Source organism: Nicotiana attenuata, unplaced genomic scaffold (genome assembly GCF_001879085.1).
Source record: "Nicotiana attenuata strain UT unplaced genomic scaffold, NIATTr2, whole genome shotgun sequence".
Classification (NCBI taxonomy): Eukaryota; Viridiplantae; Streptophyta; class Magnoliopsida; order Solanales; family Solanaceae; genus Nicotiana; species Nicotiana attenuata.
In genome coordinates this window covers 60,635-72,494 of record NW_017674079.1, presented here as the reverse complement: position 1 = coordinate 72,494, position 11,860 = coordinate 60,635, and the positions used below count along the sequence as shown (strand labels likewise).

The 11,860-nt window shown below is 34.4% G+C and overlaps 1 protein-coding gene across 4 annotated transcripts; it reads right to left on the bottom strand.

Annotated features, from left to right (window-relative positions):
• Positions 1–4,290: 4,290 nt before the first annotated feature.
• Positions 4,291–11,860, bottom strand: LOC109217956 (TATA box-binding protein-associated factor RNA polymerase I subunit B-like). Of its 4 annotated transcripts, XM_019382257.1 has the most exons (6): positions 11,553–11,860; positions 9,075–9,358; positions 7,700–8,301; positions 6,294–7,106; positions 6,052–6,188; positions 4,291–5,564 (listed from the first exon to the last, which is right to left on the bottom strand). In XM_019382257.1, the coding sequence occupies exons 3-6, from the start codon at positions 8,265–8,267 to the stop codon at positions 4,974–4,976; spliced, it is 2,109 nt and encodes a 702-aa protein (XP_019237802.1). In that variant the 5' UTR covers positions 8,268–8,301; positions 9,075–9,358; positions 11,553–11,860; the 3' UTR covers positions 4,291–4,973. The 4 variants fall into 4 exon arrangements, with proteins under 4 accessions (XP_019237802.1, XP_019237800.1, XP_019237804.1 ...); XM_019382255.1 differs by lacking the exon at positions 9,075–9,358; XM_019382259.1 differs by lacking the exon at positions 9,075–9,358 and having other exon boundaries at positions 6,052–6,185.

Genomic DNA, 11,860 nt, shown 5'->3' with positions numbered 1-11,860 from the left:
AAAAAAAAACTGACTCTTTGTTCAAATTGATGATCTGGGAAAGAATTTCCATCTTGATTTTCTAATTGGAAATAGCTTGTAGCTAACAAATTCCAGCTCTTCCATTTTTATTATTTAATAAACCCCACCCCCAAAAAAAAAAGAATACTATTATTTGTATTAAATAGTAGGTTGAATGTAGAGTATGTACCAGTTCAGTTATCTAATTATCTTAATCTAATTTATTATGTATTATTTTCTCGACAGCTATTTAGCTCAACCAACGTTGTTTTCAATTGATATGAACTTATGAAGTCAATGCATGTATAAATATAAACACTAAAGCATGCTTCATATTTTGGTCATCGTTAGGAACAATACCAAAATAACATTATCAAGCAGTAGACAATTAAACTTCATTCGTGGCAAATTTTAAAAATGCTAGTATAAGTTTGCAGATTTTGTGTTATGTTTTTATGTGCCTTTGTAAATAAACTGAATATGTAATAATGTGATGGAATTAAAATGGTAGTACTATTGCATAGGATATAGCCTTTGCCAAAATGTTTTATTCTTGTATATGAGAAGTAATAGGGGGCAACCCGAGCACAAAGTATTCCGCATTAACGCGGGATTCGAGGAAGGGCCGCACCCAAGGGGTATGATGTAGGCAATCTATCCTGATGCAAGCATCAACGGCTGATTCCACTGCTCAAACCTATAATCTATAAGACACACGGAAATAACTTTAACGTTGCCTAAGATGAGAAGTAATAGTTCTTGCTAATTTCTTCAAATCTTGTCCGGATAAGGTTTTTGTTTGGTCAATTTTTTTGTCATAAACATAAGTGTTACCAGAGTTGTTGTTTAGTGATTATAATTTGTAACTTCATATTACAGAAGGTGCAACTCACAGTCCATAGGGGTGGAAGGTACAGGTTGGGCTGGTCCGATCTCTCTTGATGGGCTCCAAGCACATAAAAAATTGGAATTTTTACCTTCTTATACACTATTTTAAACTTTATTACCTTTCCTATTCAAGTTTCAATTTAATTACATAGGCATATACAATTTACCAATTATATACATTTTATGAATTAAATGAGTATCCCTTTATGTTAGGAATTGAACAAGGAATCAATTATTTCTCATTCTTATTCTCTCTCCCTCTTCCGCTCTCTCTCCGTCTCTCTCTTTCTCTCTCCGTCTCTCTTGCCTCTCAACCTCTCATTCTATGTTCTTTCCCCAATTTTTCTTCCTCTGATGTTCTCTATATTTTACCCTTTCATGTTGTATATATTTTTAATGGATTTCAATCGTTTCATAGAGTTTTGACTTAGCAATTTCCTTTCATGTTGCACAATTGATGTTCAAATTGAAATTGTCAATCAATATATTTTGAAGGTTATTGGCTCTCCACCATTGATAGCCATTAAAAAGCTTTGATGCTTTAAATTCGAATTTGGGTTTTCAAAAATCATTATTTGTTTGGATTGGGTGTTGTTGCAAATAATTGGGAATATTGTTTGGAGTTTAAATCTCAATTTTGAGGGTGTTTGGTGAAGATTAGACTTGATTTTGGCTGAATTTCAGATTGAAACTCGAAGAAGAAGAACACATAGCATACAATATACTTACGAAATTGTAATAAAGTTGTAGTATAATTATATGTAAATTGTATTCTGTTATAGTTATATATTATTTTTTTATTTGAATGTTGTATGAAAGTTGAAAAATAATTGTATAATGTATGAATTGTTGTATAAAATTTGTATTTAAGTTATCAATAATATATTTTTACATAAAGTTATTGATAAGTATCAAAATTGAATTAAGAGAAAAAGTTCTAATTTGAATTTTAGAGAGGAAGAAGCACACACCACGTACAAAATATATACTAATTATATACAAAATACATACAAAAGACATATTGTATAAAATTTGTATCAAAATTGTATTTAAGTTGTATGATGTTGTAGTTGTATTTAATTGGGTAGAAATAATGTACGAAAGTTGTAGATAAGTTGTAAATCAGTTGTATACCATATAATTAGTTGTATGAAATTTGTTTTTACTATGTATATTGTTGTATATATTCAAATTTCCATTAAATTTGTACGAATTGTATTATTAATTTGTATGTTGATGTACATACATTGTTCTTTTCTCAGTTGATTTATTAAGGAAAGAAAAGTAGAGAATGAATTCCAAATCGAATCATGTGCACTGATTCATATTTGTTTGAACGGAAAAAAAAACTGAACATTGATGGGAACTTAATGATTTTGCAGAAGAAATTTCGAGTTTCACATTAAAAGCGCAATCGTCGCACTTCGGAGAAACTAGGAGCCCGTTTGGATGAGCTTATTTTAAGTAGCTTTTAAGCCATAAATCAGGATTTCTAACTTTTGATTTTTGGTTTGTTTTTGTCATTTTAACTTAAAAACAAGTGCTTAAAAGCACTTTTTTACTTTATCCAAACACTACAAAATAACTTAAAAGATATTTTGGCTTAAAAGCACTTAAAAAAAAGTCAATCCAAACGGGCTCTAGGTTTTATGTGAGATTTAATTTTGTGTAAGAAATTAACTGGGTAGCATAGATTCTTGTTGGAAATACTAATACAAAGTTGAATCCGAAGTTTGGAGGCGATTGAATTTAATTTAAAATATGCTAAAACTCTGAATCTGCTCAATTATGCTAAAGTTGTATGATATTATATTTAAGTTATATGATGTTGTAGTTGCAAGATCGGCAACCTAGGTCTACTTCTCCAAATAAAATTGGACCAAAGGAAAAAGAAGTTGGGCATGAATTACGCTGCAAATTCCAGTTACAACAAGAAAGCTGCCGGGATTTTGAATTGTTATGAGACCAGGTTGAATGGGGATGAATTGGGCAAAACTATAAAGACAAGCAGTGAGGAAGGCTTAACTGTTGTGTCACGCAATATTATTCCAAGTAGAGATAGAGCGTAGAGTTATTGTTTCTAAAGTTAGTAAATAGCTCCTCATAATCATTTTTTTTTAAATGAAAAATTAGACAGGAGAAATTCAAAAATAACCAGATTTATAACTGGTCGTTCAAAAATAGCCCAATTTCAAAAGTAATCGAAATTTAGCCACTTTTTATGTAAAGATAAATCTGAGCGAAAACACTGTTCAAAACCCGGAAAATACTCCAGTATATTATGCTGGAGTTTCAGCATAAGTATATTTGAACTCCAGCATATTATACTGGAATTCCAGGATAAGTATGCTGGTCCAATATAATATACTGGAGTTTGGAGCACCGGTGCTCCAGTCTCCAGTATATTATACTGGAGCCAGCAAAGTATACCGGTCCAGCATAATATGCTGGAGTTCATACACAGGTGCACCGAACTCAAGTATATTATGTTGGACCGGTCTCTATTGCAGCAAAATAATGACTATTTCTCATTGACTTGATAAACGCTGGCTATTTTTCATTGACGAGTCCAAAAACTAGCTATACCGTGCTATTTTTACAAATTAGACCAGTTAATTCCTTCAGTTTTCAGCGCAACGTGTCAACTTGACTTCTATGAAACACAAAGTCTGTAGATTTACAGATGCCCAAATAGCCTTGGATGCTAGAGTGGGTTGTGAGTCGAGAGTTTTCCTTTGCATTTGAATGTTCATTTTAGTTTTTCTATAGCTAATTTTGGGCAAATGAAGATTGGGGTTGCCGATGATAAGGAGATGTAACTGAGCAGGTGGCAGAGAATAGGGAAAGAAAAGAGGAGGAGAAAAAAGAAAAATAATGTAATTAAATCCCCTAATTTATGGCACTAATAATGGATTGTATATGATTTGTAAGTAATCCTTGTTTAGGGTGGGTAATATACAAACCTAGGACAATTTTGATAAATAAGTTTCAAATATTGTATAGGAAGAAAAAAAATCCCGAAAAAAGTAAACTAAACACTTGATTATAATGTAAGGTTTCAGACAGATATTATTTTTCTTATTCATGAAACAAACGACTCCTAAATGTGTAGGAGTAATGATATTACTACACTGTATCAGATTTTGCCAGAGTAATATGTGAGAAATTATTATTAGGATGAAAATTACATATTAATATCGCCGTTTTTATTTGACTTTGAATAACAATTGGGACTGATCCCGCAATGACTCCATTAACGGTAAACGAACAGCTTCTTATAGCAAAAAGGTAATACTCAAAAATCAAAATCCCATAAACCTAACCATGATAACAAGTTTTGCATAGATTGTTATGTACCTTATGGCTATATAAGGTCAAACTTCTCTATAACAACATTCACTATAAAAGCTAAAAAAATTCGGAACCAATCTTTTATGGTATGTTATAATATGTCCTCTATAACAGCATTTCACTACAGCATCCAAAAATTACCGGAACAAACGCGATGTAATAGAGGTTTGACTGTATTAGAATGGACTACAACCCTTTTTTCTTCTCTTTTTTTGGAATAATTATTGGTTCAGACCAACTTGTGTTTACTTAATCCAACAAGTACTTTACCTTCTACCAACATAAGTACAGAGTAACTATCCACCAAAACTTAGACTAAGAGGAAGAAGTGATCTAACAACTCTTTCCTCTGTTCAGATTTGAACTTGGTTTCCATGATCCATCCCAACTTTCATCTATCGCTAGACCAAACCCTTGGTTGCAAATGCTCTAGTTTCCAATGTACTTGAGGAAATGAACATTTTGAACACTAACTATAATTGCATCTACGAATCGAGAGAGAAAAGCAACCCTCAACATAGCTCCATTGCTACTTTTCCCAATAAATGTTAGCAAATTAAATCAAAGTTGATTAATTCATATATCGATTTTAGAAACACTTGTTAGAGCAATACCAGAAGTAATAGTTCTTCAAGTTGCTGAATTCATGCTTCTCTTTTCAAGTATGATTTGATCTTCCCAAAACCACGGGACAAATATATGATCCAAATTTCATGTTTGAAAAAGGCATTGGCTCATCTATGAGGATTTTCTTTGGAGTCCACTTGACAAAAGTCACAGAAGTCATTAGGAAGTCTTTTCTGTACACAATAATCTATTCTTTTTTCTAGCATTTCTAATCTTTTCTCGAAAGACAATACTCCAACATGCATTGTCCTAGTATCAACTTGTGCAACTTTGGCACAAGATCGAAGTAATATGTAATAATCAGCATGTGTAGCATAAATATAGGCATCATCTTTTTTTCTAGCATACCTGATGTAGCCATTCTTCTTCTTCACATGTTTTTTAGGTGGGATGTAACAGAATCTGTTTTCTTGCATGTTTTCTTTCAGTTGCCTCAATGCTGTCTCCTTACGCGACTCTGCAGAAGGTCGATCTCCATGTCCTTTATTTGGGGAATAAGCCTTTTGCTCCAAGCCACATTCTGGGCAACTAGCTGCATTAAAATCGTCATCATCCAGTGACATGTTGCATTTGCATTGATTGACGCTAAATTTCTTGCTCGATATTGGGGTGCTTTTGCATACACCCCTTGATCCCTTATGTTGAAAACCATTACATGTGTGTGATTCTACTTTCTCATCATCCGATGCTTCTTCAGCCTGAAATCAAACAATTTAAAAAGTAAACAAACAAAGAAGAGTACGATGCTGATACCGCTGGAAAAAGAAAAATAGAAAGAGGAATACAATGAATGATAAAAACTTAATCTCTTGCACAATCAAGAAGCACTTGGATAAAGGCTCCATTTGATACCTTTTAATTGTTCGTTTATTCCTTCCAGTTAAGACAGCCAATGACAACAACATAGAGAAAATAAATCAATGGAACAAATGCAAGAAATGATTCCACCCTATTAGAATTAAACTCGTAGAATTTATCTGTTAAAACATTCAAATAGTTCTTTCTGCATATTTTTTTGACAAGCCTCCTTCCGCAATTTTTAGCTTCCAAGAAATCCCTACCCTAGAAAAGAAATACAGGTGAACACACGGACATATCAAATGGGTTAAACTGACAAGGATACAGGCATAGGGCCAAGAAAATAAATTGATTTCTAGACGAAGTTCAGAATTTAGTTTACAGTACCTTATGGCTTTGATAGAAGTCCCACAAATCTTCAATTATCCTTTCTTCTTCACGATCTTCATAAGAAGGTTCAAGTCCAGCAAAAACCACATCTTTACAATACTGAAGATATGATTGTAAATCTTTCGAAAAATCTGCTAAAAGCAAGAAAAGATATAATTCAAAGAAGTTAACCTGCTATTCAACTTTAACCCTACACTATTACCATTTTTTCTGAAAAACATAGTGACTAATGGAATTACCATATGTATCACTGAGCTCATCATATTTTGCTTCAAGAATCTTCAAGAGCTCCAAAGCATCAAAATCAGATTCATTTACATCTGGCGTACTATAGTTAGGATCTGAATCTTGTGAAGCCAAGTCTTCCTCAGCAGAATTGTCTTTTCCATTGCAACTGAAACTCGGTTCTCCAATTCCATCCTCACCATCCGGTGCTAAACCACTAGAAGATAAAATCATCTCCCATTTTCCACCATTAAGGTCATAAAGAATCCTTATTGTAACAATCAGAATAGACATCACACAAACACGAGAAGGCAGCCTCAACTCGTTATCTGACAGATACAACTCTGGAGGCATAGACCACTCATACACTTGGCATGCTCGAGGAAGAATTTTTTCAATAGGAAGCGATAACTGCTTGAGATAACGGGAAGCTATAGCATGGAAGTTTACTGGAGGTAATTCCAAGCCTATTCTCCGAGCAATGGCAGTTGCAAAGAACTCTAATTTTTGCAAGGTGATAGATTGGATAGGCCTGAACATACGGCTGGTACTTATAGGGCATGCCCTTGAAGGAGGTCCCAGCTGCTTCTCAACTTCAAGAAAAGCAGCAAAATATGGGATTTTCCCTTCTAGTGCCCACTTCAATATGTCTGTTGGCAGGATTGCCTCCCTTGCCATGTGACAAGCAAGAAAAGAGATAGCTAGCGAACAAGATAATGGAATAATGCTGTGTAGAGATTTATGCCATATGGTAACTGCCCGTTTACCAAGTAAGTTGTGTGGTTCTGTTTTCTTGCTGCCACTAAGCATAGCACTATCTATCTCCCCTGCAACAAGCACCAGAATCAGGGAAAGGAGGGCGAGTGACATAGAGCAAGGAAACACTGCAATGCATAAATGATGTTGTAAAGTTCAACTCAGCCCAATTAAAGTAATTTGATTGTGTAAACGGTAAACCTATCCACTTTGCTAAAATATATGGGTTTAATGTTGTTACAACTTCGTCCACTTATCATTTAGAGAGGATAGAGAGGACATCTTGCTTCACATGAAAAAATATAGAAGGCAAAAGAACCAAAAACCAAGAGGAACATTGCACTCTCATTGTACAACTTTTGCCATCCGGCACAAAGTAGTAGAATATGCCGAATAACTAGTCCTACACTTCAAAAGCTTCAGGAGAATATCACAACATTATAAATTTAATGCAAATGAAAAAAGCATCTTACTTTGGTCAAATGCACGATGCTAGGAAACTACAACAACATACCCAGTAATATCCCACACCGTGGGTCTAGGACATGGATAAAATCTAATTTTCCAATATGAACATCTAATGAATAGAAAAATATCATAGAGAAACAACAAATAAAATGAGAAGTGGCCTATGCTGCATATCAACAATAATTTAATGAAATACCTTGAGTTTGAGACTCTGATTCATGAATGACATTGTCTGCCCACTCATCCGCCATAACCTTTTCATGCGCTAAATATCTCAGCCATACAGGCCCAACAATCCCAACAATTAGAGGGCTTACATTAAATTTCTCCACTAGTGCCTTACACTGCAGTTGGATCATAACTTGTACCCCCATAACATACCTTAATCGGACTCCTGAATAATAATCAGTATATGTTAAGGAACTTTGAGACGACCCAAAATCAGCAGGTCCAGCAGGCTCAACTCCATCACCTTCATTATCCTCTTGGTTGTCATCCAAAGTGTTCAAAGTTTCTAGATGCTGGGACTGTGAAAGCTTAACCTGAGATACCGGCTCAGCTTGAAAAATCTGGGTGGGAGCACGGCGCTGACCGGCAGCATATATTCCCCCGTCCAGATTGAATAGGTCATCTTCATCAACACCAGTGTCGATGATGTCATTCGCTTGAGAGCCGCAAAGAGTGCAATAGAAGAATCCATCACCACCATCATTAAAGGATATATTGCCACAAATCTCGCATCGTTTTTGAATCCGTTCTGTCATTCTATCTTTTCGTATGGTTCAGTGATCAAACTCTCTGACATGAAGTGTTGGTTAATTAGTCTACTAGCAGCAGGTTAACTCAAGGAGACTAAAACAATTAATCCTAGAAACTGTTTTTCGCTTAAATTAACATTTCTTAGAAGCACTCTATGCCAACAAAATGATAGTGTTATTTGTTAAAATTCCTGTACTTAAAACACAAAACACGATTCAACCAAAGCAATCTCAACTTTATGGAATTAATACTCCTCAAATAAATAAAAGATCTTTTTTCACCTCATTCTTCATGATTATATAGTTGGTTAATAATTACATTCTTACCTCAGTCCTAAAAGCTAATTGCAAGGCAGAAAGATGATAATCATGTGATTATAACTTGAAGTATTAGATCATACAAAGTTTACTTTACTCCATTGAAGCATTATATAGAACACCTTCGGGGCAGTAAAGTGATGCAACAAATTGCCTTCTCAAAAAACAAAAAAATTTGAAGCAATACAGCAAATTGTATCAATATATCCTCGTAAGTTAGTGTACAAATTGTAACTGGAACAGATAATTTTTCCATTTAGGACTTAAATTATATGCATTCACTCTGTAAAGCTACATTATCAGTCAAAATTTAACTTACTGCAAGATATAACTTAGAGATTTTTAAAGTTATAACCCACACATACTATAGAGATGTTTAGCTGCACTTGGTTTTATTCAACCTGATAATGTAAAAATCCTTTAAAACTGTCAATATATAAAAGTTAATATCATCTATTTATATTTTTCAAAAAATAAATTTGAAAAGAGCTTAACCTTAATATCGAGCTGAAATCTCCTTCCACTTTCTACTTCTGTAATTTCTCACTAGGTTTCATCGGCTTTGCTTTAGCCGCTTGCGGTTCGAACCGGTTCTGCCGTTTTCCTCTGCTTTTCGGTCTTAAGCTACTGTGTTCGGAGTTTAAAGAATTCTATACATTAAGAGATTGTTGATCGTTGCCGGATTCTTCTTCCGGTGATTCTCCGGCGGCTGTGAATCCCGGCGATGATTCGCTCACCTCTGGGATTACTCCATTTGAAGTTTCTCTTTTTACTAAAACCTAAATTGAACATAATAATCCAATTAGAATTACCTTATCTTTCCCTTTTGTTTTTCTTTTTCTTATAAGGTGTAATATAAGTTGGTCTGGATATAAAATTACTTATATAGTACTCTTCTATTTCATTACATCATTTTCTTAGTCTATTTTTAAAAGAAAAATCCTATGAAATAATTTAATTTTGATTTTTTTATTTTTTACTTTAGTTACATAATTTATAGCCATGCAAGTATCAGTGGCGAAGCCAGGAATTTTCCCTAGGGTGTTCAAACTTGAAAGAAGTAAAAAAATCTCTGACAAAGGGTGTTCAATATATGTTATATACCTCTAAAACCTAATATTTTACCTATATACACAGTGTAATTTTCCGATGAAGGGTGGTCTGTCACACCTCCTTTTTACCAACCCGAAGGGGAGTATAAAGGAGTTTTTCCAATTAAAGTGATATTATTCGAAATGGGATTATTTTAATCAGAGTCGCCACTTGGGATAGGTTATTTGGTGTCCCAAGTCACCGATTTATTTTAAAATCCCAAATCGAGGAAATTTCGACTTTATGTTAAAAGTCTGCGAACCAGAAATTCTAAGTAAGGAATTCTGTTAACCCGGGAGAAGGTGTTAGGAATTCCTGGGTTCTGTGGTTCTAGCACGGTCGCTTAAACTATTAATATTGGCCTATTATCTGATTTACTACATGTTTCAAACCTATTGTGCATTTTTAGCTTTACAACCGCCTTTTAATTATTTCATGGAATTATTCTGGAACAGGTTACAATTGTGGTACACTTGCCGTTTTGGAACACACCGCAAACTACGCTACATGAAATGCGCCTGCGATTTGCGACATGTTTATTTTAACATTGTTGAGAATTGAAATTGGGTCACATGAAATGTACACCCGGATTTTGTAATTAAAAATCACAACTACGTCACGGGAACCGTACCCGTAGCTATGATGAATTAAAATAACGCGCCTAAAGCAACTACGAAGATTCATTTTTAATAGCAACATTTGCGAGGGCCATGGATGATTTAATTTATAGATGGCACGCCTCAAACCTTTTCTACAAGTGTTAATTCCTGAATCTAATCTTACGAGGGCCATGGATTATAAATTTTGCTTTGCATGGCACGCCTCAATTTATTTCAAAGGGTTTTATTATTCGAAGTTGTTATGATCGGGTTACATAAAATGCACCCCCGAATTTGGGAATTAGGCATCATGACTATGTCACGGGAACCGTACCCATAATCACGATGGTTTATTAATCGCGCCTAAAGCAAGCTACGATGTTCATGAGTTGTTTAATATCTAAGTTAATACTAATGTGAGGGCCATAACTTATGAATTTTTGTTTGTGTATGGCACACCTCGATTTATTTTTAAAAGAAAGCGATTTGTATTTTTCTCTAAGGCAAACTAAAGATGCTCCTTCTTAATATAGTTTAAAAATTAGGTATCACAACCATGAATTGACTCTATGCTTTATTTGGAGGTCAAATGACTACTAGATTAAAGGGCTTACTGGACCAAGAAATGTAATTAATCAAAATCATCTACATATGACCGTAGGCAGCAGCTTGATCCAACAGAGAAATTTTAAAAGATGGTTAGATTAGCATTTTTATTCAAACACAAAGGGAATCTGGTGATAAACATTCATACCTCCTCTAACAGAAGTCTATGTTATCAATAGTAAAGAGGCAACATGATTATGGGGACATTCATATTTAGCCGTGGTAACATTAGAGTTGATGTTTAGCAAATTGAAATTTTGTACTGCTTCTTAAGCAACACCATTTTTGACGCATCTACAATCAACCAAGCACGATTCGATTATCAGTACACAAAATTGCAAGGGATATAAATGTTAAGCTTCAAGCACATTATCTAAAGGAGGTAATTAATCTATCACACACACTATCTATTCTTTTGCAATCTACGGGAATTGTCACTTTACATATGAGGTCCAATAGCTTGAGCTTACAGAGTAATTGAATAAGGCCAAAATATTGGAAAAGTAAAATCTAAGCATTTCGGCATATTCATAGCAGGAAAAGTTAATTGCAAGAAACTTACTACCCAATACATCTTAGAAATTGAAAGTGGAGAAGCATTTGCACTGAGGCCAACATACGGGTTCCAATCATTTTAACAAAAACTAAAAGGAATTACAAATTGATGTGTGCGTACCTAATTCTGCGCAAGTGAAACCGAGCTAAACTTGCAGAAATTGAAGTCTGGGACAAGCCTAATAAAAGCTAAGAAACAGCCGTTGAGTGAAGCTCAACAGAGCACGGTACAACAGCAGAGTCAGCAGCATTTCAACTCTAACAGCTTTAAAAATCCAGAAATTATCAAGCCATGTAGCAGCAATTTTGAACAACTTTTTTCCCTTTTTTTTTTTTTGATAATGATTTTTCTTTTGGTTGCAAGCTTTTCCTCTCAACAACTCTGGCGGGTGTGACTGAGTGTGTGTGTGTGAGCGCGTGTTCATCTGA

Coding starts and splice junctions, on each gene's coding strand:
- LOC109217956 (XM_019382257.1), bottom strand. CDS start 8,267: ATGACAGAACGGATTCAAAAACGATGCGAGATTTGTGGCAATATATCC. Junction 7,107..7,699: donor ATCAGAGTCTCAAACTCAAG/GTATTTCATTAA, acceptor TGCTTGTTGCAG/GGGAGATAGATAGTGCTATG. Junction 6,189..6,293: donor TGAGCTCAGTGATACATATG/GTAATTCCATTA, acceptor TCTTGCTTTTAG/CAGATTTTTCGAAAGATTTA.